General features: G+C 60.1%; 1 protein-coding gene across 1 annotated transcript in view; it reads right to left on the reverse strand.

The window, feature by feature from the left end:
* RPTOR (regulatory associated protein of MTOR complex 1) overlaps positions 1 to 20,581 on the reverse strand; it is a 207,455-nt gene that overhangs the window by 51,392 nt on the left and 135,482 nt on the right. Inside the window, exons 13-17 of the mRNA XM_058704930.1 lie at positions 9,925 to 9,999; positions 6,759 to 6,824; positions 6,283 to 6,474; positions 5,997 to 6,137; positions 819 to 936 (exon numbers count right to left, since the gene is read on the reverse strand). Coding sequence (XP_058560913.1) covers positions 819 to 936; positions 5,997 to 6,137; positions 6,283 to 6,474; positions 6,759 to 6,824; positions 9,925 to 9,999 — 592 coding nt within the window. The remainder of the gene's footprint in view (positions 1 to 818; positions 937 to 5,996; positions 6,138 to 6,282; positions 6,475 to 6,758; positions 6,825 to 9,924; positions 10,000 to 20,581) is intronic.

Raw genomic sequence — 20,581 nt, forward strand, 5'->3', positions numbered from 1 at the left:
CACATCGCGCCCCCTTGGCCAGTGGCCACAGCAGCAGGTGACAGGAGCTACCTCCTGAAGTGGCGTGAAAGCCGCCACAGGCCCCCCCCCACTCAGTGAGGGCCTCTGACACACGCGTCAGGGTCGGCTGGACGCTGGGTGGGGAGGGGAGGCACGACCAGGACCGACACCAGACGTTCAGGGCACCGCTGGCCACGGGGCCGCCCTGAGGGCAGCAGCAGGCGCCCTGTGGCTCAGCCGCGGGCCGCTGCCCTACAGGCGACGACAGGGTGGCGGCCGGTCACCCTGCAGGACCCCCCCCCCCCCCGCCCCGCCTCTGGGCCCTCCTCCAGCACATCAGCTGTTTCCACTGAGCAAGTTCATTTTCATTTCCCTTCCCTGATGTTCTAAAAGCAGTAACGCTTCTGTTATTGATCACGAGCCTCTTTCCTGCAGAAAAGGCTGCGTTTGTGGCGGGTGGGGGGGGGGGCAGCCCAATATGATGAAATATAAATCCAGCAAAAAGGACAAATGGGAGAACAGGAGCTGCCTAACGTGACTCACGGAACAGGAAAACAACAGCTCATCACGGGAGGAGGTGACGTGCTTTTCCATAAGCCCCCCTCCCCCCCCCGCACGCGTTTTGCTGTCCTTCAAGATTCCCATGAATTTGATTCCCAAAAACGGTAGGAAAAAAGAAGAGTCAGAGAGGGTCAGTGTGGCCTCTCCTGCCGCCCTTTCTATTCTGCTAAGTGGCTGGGATGGCGGGAGTCATGGGGCCCGGCCACAGTCCTGCCCCGGGGTCCCCGGCCAGCCGCTCAGGCATTATGCCGCCATACCTGTGGTCGCTGGAGAAGGCAAGGGGTAATTCTTCTCCTCCTCCATGAACTGCAAGGCCACGGTGCAGAAATTGCTTTCGTACTGGACGACAAGATGACTCAGAGCCACCACCAGTTCCTGCCGAGAGGGACAAGGACAACGACGCTTACCGGTGGCAGGCAGGGGACTGCGGAACGGCAGTGAGGCTGAAAGTTCACGCCGAGCACTCGAGTCACCAGAGAAAAAAGAAAGGTTAAAACACTTTGCACTCAGTGTTGGCAGGAGGGACTGGCCCTTCGGGGACGCGCTCGCGAGTGTCCAAGGGGAGCAGGAGCCCTGGACAGGCAGTGTGGGCGGGGTCTCGAGACGTGAACGTGGGCACACAGGCGTGAATGACACCCTCTAGGGGCAAGGCGGACGGGTCATGGGAGCCGGGCTGAGGTACGTGTCGATTAGACCCTGCCGCTGGGTGAGCCATCTGAATTCCGGACACGTTAAAGCAGAGCACACCTGACAGGCCAGAGCGTGCCTCTTACTAAACGCAAAACTTGCAAAGAAAAATTAGTGTCCAGTCCCTGAAGGGCAGGGAAATTCTCCAGGATCCTTAGGCCCAACTGCTTGAGGAAAGGAGCACAGGGGCCTCTGCTGCGTGAGCTCCTGGGGGCCCCCAGCTCGCAGGGAATCCCTGTGGCCCCACGCTGCGGGCCTTCCGCACAGGTGCCCAGCTCCACGCGGCCCGGGGCCCTTAGCGGCTGCCCCCCGTTCTCTCCTGCGCTCCCTCTCCTGCCTGGACCCCACAAAGTCCTTCGCCTCCTCCTGCCATGTTTGCGCACTGCTCCCAAACCCACACCCGTGTCCCCCCCGCCCCCTTCAAGCTCCCGGCCGGCCTTCCCAGTGCTGGCCGAGCGTCTCGGCCTAAGCGCTCCCGCGACCCCGAACTCGGCAGCCCATGGTGTGCTGGCTCTACCTTTCCCAGTCGGCTCCCGCCAGGGACTCCTCGGTTCATGCCCGCGGCACTACGGACCCCTGACCCACCTCCCACCCGATCCGCCCGAGTCGGACTGCCCTGAGCCCCCCACAGCCTGCTCACGCCCACTGCCCGACACCCCATCTGGCCCTTATCCGCGGTGCCTACATCCCTGCCACCCGCCCCCCGCCCCACAAACCGGAGCGCAGCCTCTGCGCAACGGAGAACAAGCCATGCAGGGGTCACCCGCCGGGCCCCTCCCGGCAAACACGCGGCCTGTGCCTTCTGTGGAGAGACTCTCCCCTCCGCTCTGACGTCGGGTGAGAAAAGCTCACGGTGGCCCCTGCAGCAGGAGCTCGCAGCCAGGTCCCAGACCCTCTGACGCAGGGAAGGCCATCGAAGGCCAGACACCGAGCTGGCCGCCCCCGCCCGGTGGCTGTGGATCAAGTACGTCCTGCCGGGGCGGAGGACGCGTGAGGCGGCTGCTGCCGGCCACGGGCTCCTGGAGCGCGTCTGACCACAAAACACAGACGTGCGGGCAGTTCTGGCCGGGCCGCGCAGCCCAGGTGTGCCCTAGACTTTTGAAAGCAGTTCCCCACAGGCACGCCCGCACGCGGAGATCAGCGCCCCAGCCCCTCCGGCCGGCGGCATCGGCCCGCCCCACCTTCCTCCCGACCTCCAGCCTTCTGCTCACACGCGCAGCGAAACGAGGCCTTGCCCTCCTGGCTCTCCGCCCCGCCATCTAGCACGGACCCTTGAGGGAGCCAGCACTCCCGCGCCGGGCCTGCGCACTCGACACCGGCCCCGAGCGTCCCCAGCTCACCCCGCGATCCCTTCAGGCCTCCCGCTCGGATGCCTCTCTGGGCACCCCACCTTCACCCGGGGCTCGCCTCGAGGCCCACCCACCTTCACCCCGCTTCACCTCCCTCAGGGCACGACCGCCACCTGCTAGGTCACACCCCCGTCTGTCCAGCCTCCAGCCCACCCTGCCTTCAAGTGCAGGCTGTTCAGGCGGGTTCGGTTCCGTGCCCGATCGTCGAGGCCCGGGGACCCAGGGCGCAGCACACAGCAGGTGCTTAACGAGTACCGACTAAACGAAGCCTTTCCCTTCAGACACGTTACCACCTCTATCGCGTGGCTCACCTCACGAAGGGCTCAGGGACATCGTGCCCGGGCTCCTGCACTATCCCGAGGGGAACCCGCTAACGCTCTCCCCTGGTTGCGCGGGAGGTCAGACTGCGCGCCTTCCTGGCGTCCCCCGCGGCCCCCGCGTGCTCTGGCTGCCACCTCCTTGGTCCCCCCCCGAGGACTGCCCCCCGCTGCGTGTGTCCAGTGGCACATGACAGGCCGGCACCGGTGGCCTGGAGATTCGCGCGCGGCCCCGTAACCGTGGCGAGACGGCGGTGTTCGCGGGAGCGCGTCTGCTCCGACGCGACCACCCTCAGGCCCTCCCGGGCAGCTCGGCCCCACCGAGTCCACCAGGGACCTGACAGCCTCTGATGCTTCTCTCACTGCCGCGGAGTCAGACACGCCGGGAAGGCAGGTGGACATCACACTGCTCCTCCGTGGTCCGCGGTCACCACGTACAAATAAATGAGACTCACAGCCGTGGAGGCGGACGGTGGGGGGAAGCCGGGGGTGAGGATGTGGCTGGGCGGTGAGCCACCCCTGCCCCTCGCCTGGCCCTTCTCGGGGGGCAGCTGGCTTCCGGGGGGCTGGGCACCCTGGATTCGACACTTCGCGGACAAGTTCACATCCACAGAGATTTGGGAGGCCGATGTGAATCTGCAGACTCTGATTTTATCAAGTGAGCTCACTGAGTGAGTCACCCTCTGCCGTCACATCGCCTCGTCTAGGAAAGGGTACTGTCACCATACAAAGTAAACGCATGTGATCTTTTCCATACTGAATACGTGCGACTTCATGAAAATCCCACCATACGTCCCCATTTCCCTCCTCTGCCCCAAACAGGGGCACGACAGCAGCTGGTTGCACATATCATCGGCGCCTCGGCCGCGGGTCAGAGCCGGCGACTCTGACCGGAGCGGCAAGGGGCAGGTGAGCTCGCGGAGCTCGATGCCCAAGCCTGAGCCGTGCTCCGGACCCTCGGGGCCCTGGAGCTGGGTCTCCCAGACCAGCAGGCCGGGCCCGAGCTCCCGACGGTCCTGCCACATGGCTCTGGACGAGGAGGAGACAAGTGCCAGCGGCGTCAGGGTTCTGCCGACGGTGCAGGGTCCTGTCTCTGAGCAGGCAGCACCTCTCTGCGCGGCTTTCCCCGCCCACCCCGCTCAGGCCGCGTCCTCTCTGCAGCTGCTGCCCTCCTCCCCAAGCCTCTGTGCCCCACGTTCCCACAGCAGACATGGCCTCATTGTCTCGGGGTCGAGCGCAGCCACCCCAGGCCTCACCCAGCACCCAAGCACTTGCGGGAAGAATGAGGAACTCAGCACGGTGAGAACAGGTGTGCTCCTGACACGTAGGGCCTGGCGTCGGGCCACCGTCCTCCCCTCCCCCTCCTGCTTTCTGCTCCAGCCATCCGAACGGCGGGCAGCCCCCGGGCATACCATGGTCCTCACACCCCTGGGCCTTTGCACACACTTCGCCCGCCCTACCTGCTCTCCTTGCCCCTCACCTCCCTGGCTCCTGGCTGCTCAGCCCTCCTAACCCAGAGGTGAGCTCCCACCTCCGGAAGCCTTCCTGACTCCTCTTCCCCGACGAGGCAGGGCAGGCATCACGCTGACGCGCTCCAGAGAGAGCTCCGGGCCCCCCTCCACGGCCCTGCTCATCACTGAGGGCTCTAGAATGACTGCTGCTTGCCACGTCTGCCCCTTGGAGGCAGGCTCGTCTCCCGCTCTGTGCTCCGAGGCCTCGGACGCACAGCCTGCACGCTGAGCCCAGGACGCAGGAGCAAGTCCCCTGCCTCCAGATGAGTCACTCCTTAGCGGGGTGGGCTCTGATGTGCAGCCGCGCCCCTGGGACGCAGCCACAGCGGGGAGCCCCCGAGGCAAGGCGGTCAGCAAGGCACCTTCGGGACAGATGTGGCTACACCTGGGCATTCTCGTATCCAGAAAAAAGGGACACTGAGTGGACTTCAGGCAGGAACGGGACCCCAGGGCCCACACTGGGGACGTGCTCGAGAACACGGCAGTCCCAGGTGCGTGCTGGCCAGTCTCCAGATACTGGAAGCTGACGGGGACGTTGTTTTAATTTTTATTAACGTTCCTTTTCACATTTCAGATTTCTGGAAAGAAGAAAGCAAGCTTTCCTTCTTTAGGAGGGATCTCAGTGGACAATGAAAGACACCACTAATTCGCCACTCTGATCAGCGGTGTCCAAGGGGAGGCAATCTGCTGCAGGAGCACGGAGGCTGGCAGGGCTGCGGGAAGCGTGCCTCCGATCGAGAGAGCGCGGGCAGCGAAACAGGGCCCACCGCCAGGGTCTCAGGGAGCCCGTCCTTCCGTGTCTCCGGTCTGGCGGAAGTAAGCTTGCCCAGACTGCGTCCCTCCCGAGAAAATCAGGGGGTCCACGTGAGCAGACAGCCCCAAGCCACACCCTGTCCTGAAAGGCGCCCGGCCTCCCTCCTGCCGTTCCGCGACCTCAGCCACACCGGGTGCCGGGTGGACACACGATGCCCGGGAAGACCGCCCGTGCCGAGGGGAGAGTCTTCTCCAGGCCACCAGCCGCCGTGCGGGTACCCGGTGGCGCCTCCGCCGGCGGGGCGGGGGGGGGGGGGGACCTCGGGCTGTGCCGGGCCAGCTTCCGACAGAGGCGCGAGGTCTCAGGCAGAAACCCGAGGCCTCTGCGCACGTGCGCAGACGAGTCAGAGCCGCCCCGTCGGGAACGTGTTCCGTTCCGCCGCTGACAAACACGGGGGCGGGGAGGGGGACACACTACACAAACCTTTCCGTCTGTCTGTGGGTGTCTACCGCTCTTTTAGTCGCCATGATGTGTGTATGTGATGCTCCCAGGCAGGAAGGAGCCTATTTTACAAGCTGCCAGGAGGCGCAGCCTGTTAAATGCCTTTAAATGAAGCAAACACACGAGTATCTGGTGAAGAAACGCATTTTGTAGAGAATTAAACAAACAGTTAAAGGTCCGCTCTCTAAAGGACGTACGCCCCTGGGGACGGAGGGCTCACAGCTGCGGCCGAGGCCACGGGCTCCGATCCCTGAGCGCCGCGGGACGCTGGTCGCGAGGCGCTTTGCCGCTGCCTGCGGACCCGGGGGCCACGCACCTTGCGGACCACGGGGCTCCCGTCGTTGATCAGCTGGGCCAGCATCATGGCCACGTTGTGGTCGATGGTGGTCGAGTGGTCGGTCCTCTCCGCCGAGTTGCCCACAAACGTGCCGAGAGCGAAGACCGCCGCGCAGCGCACCTGCGGGCCGGGCCGGGTCACGGTCACGCCACGGAGGGCGGCTGCGGTCTGACCCCCACCCGGCCCCTTCCTTCACGTGCGGCGCCCGGCGGGAAGCCGGCACCCTGGCCTCGGCTGGCCTGGGCACGGGCCGCGGCGGGCTCACCTCAGGGATGGGGTCGGAGAGGAGGCTGTAGAGCTTCTCGTGCGCGCTGTCCCTCACGCCGCACCACCTGGCCGAGTCAAAGTTCTGCCAGATGCGCCCCAGGCAGATGGCCACCCACTGGCGCAGCAGCGGGTGGGGGTCGTTGAGCTGCTCCAGGCAGATGGCGATCAGATTTCCCTGCAAGCAGGCTTCCTGCGAGAAGGCACACGACCCGCGTTCACCCGCGGCCCGGGGCAGGGGGAGGGGCCGGCCGCGGTCACAGGCCCGTTCCCTGGGGAAACTCTCACACCGCCACATTTGCCCAGGTTTCCTCGCTCCAAACCCACCACCTTCAACGTGCCCTGCGGCCGGCCGGCTGGGGAAAGGAAGGGCCCCGTGTCCCGTGGTGCCCCCTTCTGGGGGGACCGGTTCAGCAGCCGCTCAGACCAGCATCCCCGCTCCCAAACAGGGCAGCTCCGGGCGGCTGCGACACTTACCTGTCCTGTGTTGTAGCTGTTCACGATCACAGCCAGGATGAAAGCCGTCATGGTCCGATGCTCAGCCTGGAAAACACAGGTTGGCCTGGGTTTGCGTGTCCCCGTGGCACAGCAGGGCTCTCTCTGTCCTGAACCTTAGTGACAAGCTTGGTGCTCCAGGTCAAGACCCAGTGCTGCTGCCTTCTGACCAGAGTCCACAGGACAGAAAACCCCGCAAGAGGGTCTGAGGGCTCAGGGCTGGCCGCTTAGCATGGCTGTTCCCCAACAGGGGCAGGACGGGGCGGGACGGGCCCGCTGGGACCCTCTGCGCACAAGCCTGTCCCGCTCACCCTGTACCCCGTCCGAGCCTGTGGAGACGCAATGCCCGCCACCGCCCAGTGCGCTGGCAGAAAACGCGCGACTCCAGCACCCTGACTCGGTTCCCAGCTTCCTTCTTTGTGTCGCGTGGGTCTGTCCTCATCCTTCCCTTGTGCCTCTGCTAGCTGGGGAACCAGTCTGCTGTCCGTAACAGAGTCGTGGTGCCTGGTGTTGTTAACGTGCACCTGGGGCAGAGTCTGAGGTCGGTCTTTCTCGCTCTCGCCCTTGGATTAGTCAAGGCTGCCGATTCCAACCTTCCTCCTCCGGTCTTAACCCCTCGAACTCACGACTACGGCCTGTGTTCACGGCCGGTGCTTATGTAGATGGCCGCACGCTAGCCCATTCCTTAGCCCCGTGCTGTGTTCTGCGCCCCCGTGGGCTCGGTCTCTTCCTGAAGCACGGGCTCCATAAGCCCTTCACTGGGCGTCCGAACGCGACCAATTGTGCGTCTCTGACCACGGGCTGGCCTCACCGTGTCCCGAATGGTGCGCGAGGTGGTGGGGGGTTCCGGGGTGACGGTCGCTTTCCTCCAGCGTCCGTGTCTGTCAGTCCTCCTCCCGGTCCTCTCAGCTCCTGTGCAAAGGCCTCTTCTCGTTCTGCTTACTTTTAAGATCTTCCCCGTTTGCCTTTGATATTTTCTACCTCCGTTGGGTTGGGCCTTTGTGTGGATTTGCTTTCATTTAGTCTTCTCCAGACTCACAGTGCTTTCACTGAGAACTCATTCCTTTCTTCAAACCGGGAAAATTCTCGGCCGTGATCTGTTCGCGTCCTGCTTCTCCCCGTGTCCCGGGTGCACACTCTGGCCTCAGGGTGGCAGCAGCGAGACGCGCCCCCCGCCCCCCGCAGGCCTCTGAGTCCCCTTTATGTGCTTCATTCCAGGTGATTCCTCCAGGAATTCTCTCACTGACTGTGCCATTCTACCGTTCGGTTCATCCACGGAGCTTTGGACGGCAACGTCTGCGTCTTCCGCTTCCGGGACCCCCGCAAAAAACTGCCTACTGATTGAAAGAATCTAGTCGGTCCTTGTTGAGGGTGCGTAAAAAGGAAAAAATAGATTATTTCCTTACAGCAGATGCAGAAGTACTTCTGAAGAAACAACCCAGTGGTGTGTTTCTGGACATAATTAAAGCAACAAATCGTTTCACTGAATCGTCTAAAACATACTTACCCTTATGCATTTTATAGTCTTTTCCAGAGAACTCTATTACGTTCGGTTCTTGGCTGCTGATTTCCTGTTTGCTGACTCCGCTCAGTGCTCCGTCCTGCGGGCCAGGAGCCGGCTTGTGCCTCTGGCCTGAGTCTCGCGGGCTCCGGGCCGTGCAAGCGCCTTGCAGGGTTTTGGTTCTGCTTCTTCCAGGGCCCCAGAGACCTCGGCCCAGACGTGGAGAGACAAACGGGGCCCTTTTCTGAGCCCTTCCCATGGGGGGTGAGGGGTCGGGGGTGGGGGGGGCAGCCTCAAATGCTCCCGTATCCGCAGGGGTCCGTCACAGTGCCGCGGCTCGGCCCGTCCTGGGTGCAGACCAGGGTCCGTGTGCACAGGGAACCCCAGGGTCAGCGCCCCCTTCCCGCTGCGGCTCCCCTCAGACTTGTCGCTTCGGTTTTTGGCATGGTGGCAATGTTTTTTCTTTCGAATGTCACTATGGGTTCAAAGCGTCAACGTGTTTGCAGCCAAAGAAGCGGGGCCCACGTGTGCCGGCTCGGCTCACCGCTTGGCCACGATCACCGCTTCGGTGTCCTTGTCCCTTTGGTCGACTGGATTCTTGCCCGAAAAGCAGGGACGCGGCTGTTTCCAGGCCTCACGTGAAGTGTCAGCTTGCACCAGCAAGGATGAGGCTGTTCCCACACTTGAGTGGGACACACATGCATTACCTGCCTTTTCTGTAATGATCCAGCCTTTAATGTCTCCTGGTTTTTCTCGTAACCAGCATTTAGCTTAGAAAAGCCGTGGTGGGGGGGGCACCTGGGTGGCTCAGTCGGTTAAGCGGCCGACTTCGGCTCAGGTCATGATCTCACGCTCCGTGAGTTTGAGTCCCGCATCGGGCTCTGTGCTGGCAGCTCGGAGCCTGGAGCCTGTTTCGGATTCTGTATCTCCCTCTCTCTGACCCTCCCCCATTCATGCTCTGTCTCTGTCTCAAAAATAAATAAACGTTAAAAAAAAATTAAAAAAAAAAAAAAGAAAAGCCGTGGGGTGAGTGCTGACACTCGGAACACGCCCGCGAGACGGAGCGACATCGAGGAGGGGACTCGGGATGTCTCCGGTTCTCTCCGCCGTGCTGGGGGCTACAGGGACGGAGCCCAGAAGTCGGGGACAGTGCAGCCGTGGGGGTGCCGTGTACGCACGTCCCTACCGTTCAGCGTCTCACAGAATAAGCTAACTTGGAACTTCAACGTTCACACTCTTCTTTCCTCCCCTGCCTTCCTTCCTGATTCATAAGGCACATCTGCCTCTCGTCGTGTTCCAGAACCTTCACAAGGCACACGAGCTGTCACATCAGAGACGTGCAAGTACTCATTAATCTAACGCGGCTGACAGGGTGCGAGGGAGAGCGGCTCCTGCTGTGCTGAGAAGACGCGCCAGGGGGGCAGAGGAGCGGAAACAACCAGGCCAGGCCGCGCGTCTCTCCTACGCGGACGCACCAAGGGAGCGGCTCTGACATCAGGTGCACGCCGCCCGCCCCCGCCCCGATGTGCCCCCCCCCACCCCCGCCCGCAGGGAGCAGCCCCGGCCACGGCTACCCCAGAGCATGACATGCCGGCGAGACAGACGACACGGACCCCGAGGGTGTCCCGGGAGGGGACGAAGCCTTACTGGCATGTATGGGTCTGCCAGGACCGACAGGAAGTATTTGTGACCGTTGTCCTTCACCAGGTCAGCTTGGCACGACTGGGGAGAGAAAGAGACAGGGAGAGACCGTGAGTGCGCGTGCCAGCAAGGGCCCTCTCGCTCCCTGTCACGGGCGAACGACGGACGTGCGGTCGGGGTCGGCTGCCTTAGGAGTTTTCTCCTCCCGCGTCCAACGTCCGCTCGGCAAAGGAGCCGGAATGGTGCCCGCAGACGCACCTCACGCTCCCTCGCACGCGCGGCCGCTCCAACGGGAGGGGGCCCTGGAGGCCGCCCTCGCCTCTGCGCCCCTGCCCACCCCCTCCCTTCCCGCATTCCCCTCCTCCCGCCTTCCGAGAGGGGGGCGCCCGGCACTCGAAACCCTCCGGTGTTGCCGCAGACCCAGCCCCCGCTGAAGCTTCCCTGGGGATTTTGGGAAAATGATCCCTGGGATTCACTCGTGTCACATGTTCCTACTTCAGCCCGCGGTTCCCAGAGCAGAGGCCCAGTCCTCACGCCACAGGAAGAGCGCTGAGGCGGTGCCGCGGAGTCAGGGGTAAGCGCGCCGTCAGGGGCGCGGCTCCCCGGGCTCTTCGGGCCGCGCTGCACCCACAAGCACCTGCACGGCTGTGGGTTCACATGCTCAGCACACGTCCGAGGACCCGCTGGTGCCGGGCGCTGCTTTGGTCCCGGACGCAGAGACGTGACGCGCACCCCGCTCCCGGTTTCTGGAGGAGACCACCGTGTGCGTGTGATGGCCGGGAGACACTGGGGACTTGGGGGCTCAGGGGAAGGAGGGGGCGCCTAAGCCGAGGGGCAGCTGGGATCTTCTGCAGAGTCGTCACGGAGGCGAAGGCGAGCCTATCCCTCGGGATGGGGGACGCAGATGGCACGGGGCTTCGGATGCCGCGCGGGGACCCCGAGGAGGCCTGAGGGGCCTGGGAGGGTCAAGGTGGCGGGTCTGCAGGTTGGCGTCTCGAGGGGACCACAACGGAGAGTGAGCGGGACCCGAAGGAGAGGCGCAAAGGCAGAGGGGGTGGAGATGGGGGCGACCCTGGACACGGGAGGAGGAGGCTGTTCCCCTGGGATCTGGGCAGGAGGGGCCAGGGGACCCACCCGCCCGGCAAGATCGCAAGAGGCGGGTGCCGGTGGACAGGTCCGCTAGGAGGAGGAGCTCAGTCTGGGGGCCACTGCATTTGAGGCGCCTCTGAGACCAGCAGAGCCGTCGAGAGGCAGGAGCACGTAGCCAAAGGGCAGGGCGCGGGGTCCAAGCTGACCTTCTAGGTCGTAAGTCACGCCCGTGTTGGGTGGGAAGACCACAGAGGTGGAGGGTGCTTGGGCCACGGAGGATGGGGCCCCGGAGGACACAGAAGACGGGTGCCCGGGAGCAAGGGGCTTGTAAGTGACGCCCGGGGCTGAGGACTTGGAATCCCGGAGGAGGGAGCCTGGCTCAGAGGGGGCATCAGTGTTCCCACGAGCACGGATTTCACACCAGGCTGGCGGGCTTGGGGGGATTTTGTACATGCTGGCTGGTCGAGGGGCTCAGATGATCAAGCCCCAGACACTCGGGTAGAGGATAACATCTGCACGGCTTTGGGTGAAAGCCTGAAGGTGGGACAAAGTTCCTGTTTGCACGCAGGAGAGGAAAGGGCGGAACGGGAGGCAAGGAGCTAGGTCTCATGCCAGGATGCCCTCTCGCCAGCTGGGGGACCCCACCTTAGAAACCCGCACTCGACTACTGGAGTGGCCAAGGAAACACACAACACATCCAGCGGCATCCGCGAGCGGGAGAGACACACAGATCACGGACGCCCCCAACCTTGGAGACGGTGACCCTCGGAACGTGGCCGCGACACCGAACAGGCTCCTGGATCGATTCCAGAAAAACTGATCTGGGGTAACACGTGCACAGAGACATGGCACGCTCCGTCCGGAGGTCAAAGGCCATCACAGAAGAGTGAGGACAGAATTTCTGACGTGTGCTCCCCCCCAGCTGTGTGCCCCTCACCCCCGGCCGTGTGCAGCCCCCTCCCAGCTCTGTAGACGTCGCGCCCGGCCCTGCGTCCCCTCCACACCGCCCGCTTCTGGGGGCTCTGATGATCAGGTGTTTCTGCCTCTCTGTACTAAACCCATCAGGCGGCCGCTGGACTCCCGTTACGTGGGAGCTGAGCAGGTAGGCGTCGGCGGTCAGGAGGCAGGGGCACCCCGGACTCAGGTCAGCAGGCTAACTCCCGAAGAGCCAGGGAAGCCAGGGAAGCTGAGGGGCCCGCTGCTCTGAATGAAGTTTGTGACAGAAGAAGGAGAAAGGCATCAACGCCCTATCCTCTCTGCAGACACTCAGTGCAGAGGGCCTGGGGGAGGGCAGCTCTTTCACAGCCGCCCAGCGGCACCGGCGGCCCTGGGGGCAGCGGTCGGGTGCCCGGGTCTGAGAACAAAGGCCCCTTCTTCTGTTTCTAAACCAGGCGCTCGACAAGTCAGATCAAGGCCTACGCGTCTGCAGGGGAAGCTCCCTCAACCTGTCTCATCAGAGAGGAACACGAGGCCACTGGTTCACATCCCACCCATTCGGGAGGGAGGCCCGTGTCGCAGCGCCACACTTCCGTGCACCTGCTCTGATGGGGCGGGTCCCCCAGGGGGAACCGCCAACAAGGCCACCTGCCTGTTCGGTCCTTGGCAGGAGACGCCTACCGACCGGCTCTGAGCTCGCTCGGACTTTCACCGGCTTCGCTGTCCCAGTCCTGCCCTCCGTCCACACCGCAGGCAGGGAGCCGGGACACCCGTTCCCTGGCCAAGCGCCTCGCTAGAAGAAGGAACACGGGCCTCTCAAATGCAACTGACGGCCCCGCAGCAGCTGCCTCCCTAACCTTTTTTTTTTTTTTAATTTTTTTTTTTTTTAACGTTTATTTATTTTTGGGACAGAGCATGAACGGGGGAGGGGCAGAGAGAGAGGGAGACGCAGAATCGGAAACAGGCTCCAGGCTCCGAGCCGGCAGCCCAGAGCCCGACGCGGGGCTCGATACCACGGCCCTGGGATCCAGACCGGAGCCGAAATCCAGTCGGATGCTCAACCCACCGGGCCACCCAGGTGCCCCCAGGGAATGACATTTTTGAAACGAGGGCCAGGGAGGGGAGGAAGAGAAGAAGAGCAGCAGAGAGGGACGTGAGCACGCACCTCATGTGAGACGCGGAGGCGCGGTCTGCGGACAGGTACAGGACAGAGCAGAGAACAGGACGGCTGGGGTCTGCGAGGCTGAGTGTAAGAGGCGAGGCAGCTGTTCCTTGTGGGCGCCCTCTGGCACAGCCGGCCTCTTCCTCCTCTACGAAGACTCCAGTCTGTTCTGGGGGGGCGGGGGGCAGAGGCACAACCGAACACAGGTGGACAGACTACTGTCGGCGGGACAGTCCTGAGCACCGGTGGGCGCGGCGACTCATGACCCGCCGTGCCCTTGGAGAAACTCACACGTTTTGTAAACGTACTTTAAAAGTTCAAAACTCGGGGCGCCTGGGTGGCTCGGTCTGTTAAGTGTCTGACTTCAGGTCACGATCTCCCGGTCCGTGGGTTCGAGCCCCGCGTCGGGCTCTGTGCTGACAGCTCAGAACCCGGAGTTGCTTCCGATTCTGTGTCTCCCTCTCTCTCTCTCTGCCCCTCCCCTGTTCATGCCCTGTCTCTGTCTCAAGAATAAATAAACATTAAAAAAAATAATAAAAAATAAATAAAAGTTCAAAACTCAAAATGCTGCAGAAAGGCATAGATGGGGAAGTCCGCTTCCACGCTGGGTCCCTGCAGGGACCGGCGTGACGTTTGGACGTAACACGAAAATAAACGTTAAACACGATGCAAGTTGAAGCCTCCCCTCAGCGCTGCGGTAACTGCCGCGTTGGCCTATTTCTTCTTCCGGCGCTTCTCTGTGTGAGCGCAAGAAATCCGAGGACCGTGGAGACGGAGCTAGCCCTTCCTTCGACACGGGGACCACCGTCTGTGCCCTGCACCTCGCGCTTCTTCACGTGCCGCAGCCCTGCCACACGGAGAGTTCTGTCTTCACGGCGAATGCGGAACAGCCCTTCGGAGAGCGTGGCTCGTTCATGCACGCACAGGCCAGGCTGTGGATTCCCAGAAGCAACACGGCCCATCACAGGGTAGGTGTGTGTGCAGTCTCGGCACTCTGTCCTCGCAGCTCAGCCATAAGGCACCTGAGTGCTTGCCCATCTGAGACGTGAAAAAACCCATATTCGGTGCAGCCCTACCGTGCACTTTCCTCATCGTGGAGAAGCCTGAGCCTGTCCCGTGTGTGTAAGTAAGGGCCATTTGTATGGGAACTGTGGGTTCACGTTCATTCTTTGACTGTTTCTCTACTGGACTGCTAAGAGTTTTTCTTGATTTCTAGGAGCTCTTTATATATTATGAAGGCTCGCCTTTCACCTGGAAGAGGAGTTTTAAGTATCTGCGACCCACCAATGCTTGCCTGTTTGAAAATTTGCTCGTGTTTTTTTTCTTCCCCCCATGCAAATGTTTTATTTTCATGCAACCAAATCTATTAATTTTCAGAGATAGCTACATTTTAAGTTATAGCTGAACAGACTTTCATCACTCCAAGGTTAAGCTAGAATTTGTCTGGGTTTTCTTCTAGTGCTCTTGTGGTGTCATTCTTTATATTTAAATAATTTACCTCTTTAAAGTCAATTCTGGTGTTCAGGATGTGCAGACAGCGAGCTCCCCTAGTGCCAAAAATTCGTGAATGCCTCATCTTTTTTTTAATTATATTTTTTAAGTTTTATTTATTTTGAGAGACACAGAGGCAGTGTGAGAAGGGGAGGGGCAGAGAAAGAGGGAGAGAGAGAATCTCAAGCAGGCTCCGCACTGTCAGTGCAGAGCCCGACGCGGGGCTCGAACTCATGAAACCATGAGATCATGACCTGAGCTGAAACTGAGAGTCGGACGCTTAACCGACCGAGCCACCCAGGAGCCCCCGGGAACGCATCATCTTTACCGCTGAGCTGAGATGCTGACTTGACCACGCACTATGCCTTGTGTGCGCTGGGGTCCATTTCTGTTGTGCCCGTTTGTCAGCCTGTCTGTCCGTAATCCAGCCCCACAACGCTCTTTATTACTGGCGGTTCATCGTTAGTTTTGGCATCTGGGACGATTAGATCCTTGCCGTTTTTCTTCTTGGTCAAAGTTTCCCTGGCGAGTGCTATTCATTTCTCTGCAGGAAGTATGTCTGCCTAGTTCCAGAAAAGAGAGAGGGGGGAAAAAAAGGCTTGCTGGTAGTTTTATTGGGATCGTCTTACAGTTTAAATCAACTCAGCGAACCCTGACATACTGATGATAACAACCCTTCTGTAATTAAACAGCCTGTGTCTTCATTTGTGCGGGTTGAATTCTGTGCCCTTCAGCAATGTTTTCCAGTTTCCTGCATGGGGGTTTCTCATGCTTCGGGTCGGGCTTATTCCCAGATTTAGGGCTCTCTTGTAAACAGGGCGCACGTCTCTTCCGCCGGTTGTAGCCCGTGGTTTCTGCGTATCAATCCGAAGCCTCCTGTCTCGTAAATTCTCTCATTAGCGGGATCTCACGGACGCCTCTGGGTTTTCCAGGCGTACGGTCCTAGCTGTGTGCGGACCGTGGTGGTTTGCCTCTGCTTTCCTAATTTTTGTGCCTTTAATTCCAGCCTCTGACTGTGTTAGCTGACAGTGATGGTGACATCTTCCTCTGCTCACTTTTGCTTTTGCGTTTCCCCATCAGTATGCTGCTGGCCTCTGGGCTGACAGGAAACCGGCCTGAGCGTTGGAGGAGCAGCTGCTGGTGCGGTTACTGAGCGTTCTTCTTCCTTCGTGAGATCGACCCCGCCTTCTTGTACTTGTTAGCGCTATTACTGTAACGGCTCAGCTTTTCCAAGGTGGACGCTGAGCCAAGCCTTCACCCGGGGAAGAACCCACTGGGCAGCGCTGTGCAGCCTTTCCGTGCTCTCCCGACTTACTTCCAGACACTCACAAGTATGGATGTAATGTGCTTTGCTTGCTTTGTGTGAGCCTTTTAGTGTTCTTTGTGTGTGCTGACATGTGTAAGACATAAAATTTACCATTTTACCCACACTTATTATTATTATTATTTTAACGTTTACTTATTTTTGAGAAAGAGACAGAGACAGACTGTGAGCGGGGGAGGGGCAGAGAGAGAGGGAGACACAGAATCCGAAGCGGGCTCCAGGCCCCGAGCTGTCGGGACAGAGCCCGACGTGGGGCTCAAACTCGCGAACCACGAGATCCTGACCTGAGCCAAAGTTGGAGGCTTAACCGACTGAGCCGCCCAGGTGCCCCCATTTCACCCGCATTTAAAGTATGCGCTTTGGTGGCCCTGAGCACAGTCACAATGCTGTGCACCGTAGGTGCCTACGTCAATGTCACGCTGGCTCCAAAAACAGCTGCAAGGTGTCCCTTCGCCTCCACTCGGGAGAGATTCTCTGCCCGGAACAACGGGGCGTGGCAGGACTTTCCCAGCACCCTCTCGCTACTCCTTCTGCGGAGACGGTCTGCTCGAGCTTTTTACTCCTCGAATCAGTTTGAGAAGTTCTACCTTCCTAGAAATAGAAGCCTGCTGTATTCAAGCGTTACTGCACTCGCAGAGATGTGCACAGTCTCAGGACCACACCTGTCCTCCCTCCCATAGTGTTTCCTGCCTGGTCATTTCTAGATGGTACTTGGCCCCTTAATTAGGTGAGCAGCTCCTTCCCCCCCACAAAGAAGCCACTTCTTATCGATGGTTTCATTTTTGTATTTTTGTTTGCAAACTCAGAGAAAGCCCTCTCTTCTATCTTTATCAAACTGCTTTTTTCTGCTCGTCTGTAGTCCCTTTCGTGTCGCCGTGTCGTCCATCGAGCTGGCCGCCTGCTCTGCTGTGACTCTGTTAGGACGGTGTGGGGACTTACGACTGTGAAGTCTTCTCTGAACGTGGCTTTAGCTGTGTCCTGGGGGTCCGATGCCCGTTATTTTCATCTTCTGCACTTTTGGAAACCATAATTTTGTTCTGTATTTTTCCTTTGACCCGAGATCAAAGATAATTGCTTTAAAAAAAAAGTAAATTCCTAGTTGCCCGGCCTGTTCTGTTTTTTGACACCGTTATTCATTTCTGGTCCTGCCACGCACATTGTCTGCACTATTTCTGCTTTTTGGAAATTCTTAAGGTTTCTTCTGTGGCCTAATACACGTGGTCAGATCTCATGAACAGATATTTAACAGAAGAAATAGTCTTTATAATCAGGACACAGGTTCAGTACGTGTTCTCCAGGCTGCACTTGTGAGTCTGCGTCACTCTTCACGAAAGCAGCAACGACGGTCATGCCTGACTGTGCCTGGGCTGTTACGAGCTCTGTGGCCACGGACACGGATTCCACCACCGCCTCGACAGGAAGTTGTTTAAGTCCCGTTTATACGCAGTGAGCTGCCCGAGGGCCGTCCGCAGAGCTGGAACCAAAACCGAGGCCGGTCCAAATCACAGTGCCTTCCTCACTCAGCACCAAGGCGTTTACCTCCACCTTCTCCATTCTGTGGGGGGACAGGGGACACGCGGGTCCCAGCGTGTTACTCAGCTCTCTCCTCGACGGGAGACGCCTGCCCTGGCACAGCTCCTCGGCTCAGGTGCACGCGCCAGGAGGCAGTGGTTCCACTCGTTCTGCTCTGGGTGCGGAAGGCCGGGACCCTTCTCCCCGCTGTGCTCCTTGGGGTTTCTCTACGTGCAAATCAGATCAACACACAGAGCGAGAAAGGGCAGCACGACAGCACCGGCCGGTCCGTTCCTCCCACCCGTGTCCAGCTCCCCTAGGGCGGCCAATCGCCATTCTTTTGGATGGGTTTTCAAGAATTTACCTCCAGGTTTCGAAATAATGGCTATGTCTTTATTTAGCCATTTCCACCATAGGATACGAGGATTTCGTTCTTTCGTGCTTCCGACTTTTGTTTTCCATCTACTTTCCCAGATGATTTCACCGAAGCTGTCGGTCAATTCGACACTCAGCGTTTACGTTACATTCAGGCAAAACTCTTCACTGAGGAGGCGAGCTGTGTACTCTGATGGCATTTCCTCACTATAACCCTTTTGTTTCACTCACTTCTCCGGCTGACAGACAACCCCTCACTCGTTTCTGCACCTGCTCAGCCACCAGACAGCGGTCAGTTCCTGTGTCTCTGTCCGCCGGGCCCAGGGGACCTCTGCTCTGCCTGGGTGGATTCTGGCCTAGGCCGGAGAGCGGCCCTCACCCCGGTGCCGGTCCTTCTGCTGGACTGGGACCCGCGGTTCCTGGCGCTCATCTGAGATTCCTGGACTCATTTGAACTGTTTATTTCTGTAGCGCATCCCTACTTTCCCAGCCAGGCCCGGAAACTGTCCCTGAGGGTCACACTGAGCCATGCCGCACGGGGCTCTCCCCCACTTGGTGTCAATTACCCAGGGGCAGAACGGGCAGCGGTGACGGAGAAATGCTTCTGAACAAAGAGACCCCCCTGCCCTTAGCCTCCTCCCCCTCCGATACCGGGTGCTCGCACTCACACCCTGTCTGACATGATGCATCTCCGTGCATCCGTGTCTTGGCTCCTGGCCTGTCGTCCCCACCGCGGGCATCCGAGCACCCTCTGGGCACAGCCGCTCAAGTCAGCCCAGCCACTCTCGAGACCTTCTTTTTGGTCTTACTGTGGCTGGACTCCCCGAGTAGCTGCCTTCAGGTGAGCTCATTACTCTGGTCCCTGCTTTGCTACACTCTCAGCTCTTTGAGGACAAAACCCTGATTATTACCCTCTACGGTCCCGGAATGTCGCGCAGCCTGGTTCCCATCAGAGGGCCACTAAGCGTTTGCCGAGCAAATAAAAAAGCCGACGTGTACGTGGAGAAGCATTACGCAATCCGGGATGTTAATCACACCCGCTAACCGCTTCCAGTGTGGACGAGTCGGTCTAGAGGCCCGTGGAAGCAGGAGGGATGGGCTTTCCTGGGTCCAGAGCTGTGAGCCGCAGGGCCAGGATGGCGAGGCCCGGCCTCTCCCTGCCGTGCACTGTGGGCTTCTACCCAGAGCCCGGACCCGGGTCGCCGCAAGGCGTAGCCTCACGGTCCCGGGTGGGAGAGGCGACTCGGCTGGCGGCCCCGGACCGTACCACAACCCAGCCTTGACTCCAGGCTCCGCACACCAGAACTGTGGTCGCCCTTTTCGTAAGACATGTAAGAGTCGGGTCCTGCTGGGCTGCGCTCGCGCGCTGACCCGCAGCCCGTCCTCGTCCTCGCTCTGATCAGTGCCGCAGAGCCGGTGAGCAATTCAGCCCAGCCTGACAATGAATCACAGGGCCTGAGTCATCACCCAAAAAGACGGCCTGTCTTGATTGCCCTCAGCAGCAGGCTGACGCTTCAGCTCCTCTCACCAGGAAGTCCCCTGCAGCCTGAGTCACTGCGCCCATTCATGCTACAATGGGCCCGACGACCTGACAGCGGTGGTGACAACCTCCTGCTTCCTCCCTTGGCTTCTCATTTCACTCCTGGAAATCCAGAGGCATCTGGAAACGACGGTCTCCCTCCTGCCAGGGACAGACACGCTCAGCAGCAACCTGGCCTTTTACCAAAGTGCGAGTCTGGCCGGGCCTGGCCTCTTCCCGGGCAGGTGTGGGAAGGGGCAGCCCCCGGCTCCTGCGACGTACTCTCCGGGTCCACAGTTCTCCAGGGGGCCCGCGGGGGTGCATCCGAATCACCTCCGGGGCGAAACCCACTCCGGGGGCCTCTGAAACGCAGCCGCCTCACGTAACTGGGATGACGGCTACGAAGGGACGCATGGCAGCTGTAGTTTACCAAACAACACGAACGGCACCTCACATCCACCGAAACGGCACATCCTTGCGGGCGACGGCTTTGTGAGACATGCAGACTTGTGCTCCCCGACGCTAAGATTTAGTTTATTTTCTGCACTTTATAACCCATAGTCTGGAAATTAAATGGACCATCAAAGCAATTTAATTATTGATGTCAAAATGAGCAGGCGGGAAGGGTAACATTCATCAAGCGCCTACGGCAAGCCGGACACGGGGCCGGGGCTCTCCTGGGGACTCCGGCCTGGCTGTGGCCCCCCCAGCTCCTTCACTGCCCTCTGCCCGAGCACCTGCTGGGGCCGGGCGGTGGGGCAGGAAGGCTGGCCGGGAAGGGAACTGAGGGAATACACAAAACCCTGGGAATGCAAACACGAAAGAAAACAGCTCCGACACCAAACCTTATAAAATAAGGCTAATCCAGCGACAAGGGCGAGAGATGAAAAGAACAATATTCAGATTTTAAAAAAACAATGAAGGATAGTAAAGGAACCGTGTTCGACCTCAGACATAAAGCCGGCCACGTAACAAAAATCCCAGAGCACCACGGTGACCTCCTTGTAGAGAGAAAATGGCAGAAGGAGGGGTTTGGGACGGGGGGGGGGGGGGGCACGTGGAGACACCCGGAAACACACCTCAGCCAGGCGGTCAAGGTCCCGTCCGTGGTGACGCGTCATGTTGACGGCACGGACCCCTGATGTGAGGTGATGAGAAGGGCCCTCTGCTTCTGCGGTCTTCCTCCCCGAGCCCATCACTCGACATCAGACACACCCCAATGGAGGGACGGCCCCAGCACCCCCAGAACCGCTGGG

The sequence above is a fragment of the Neofelis nebulosa genome, chromosome 16, assembly GCF_028018385.1.
Source record: "Neofelis nebulosa isolate mNeoNeb1 chromosome 16, mNeoNeb1.pri, whole genome shotgun sequence".
Lineage (NCBI taxonomy): Eukaryota > Metazoa > Chordata > Mammalia > Carnivora > Felidae > Neofelis > Neofelis nebulosa.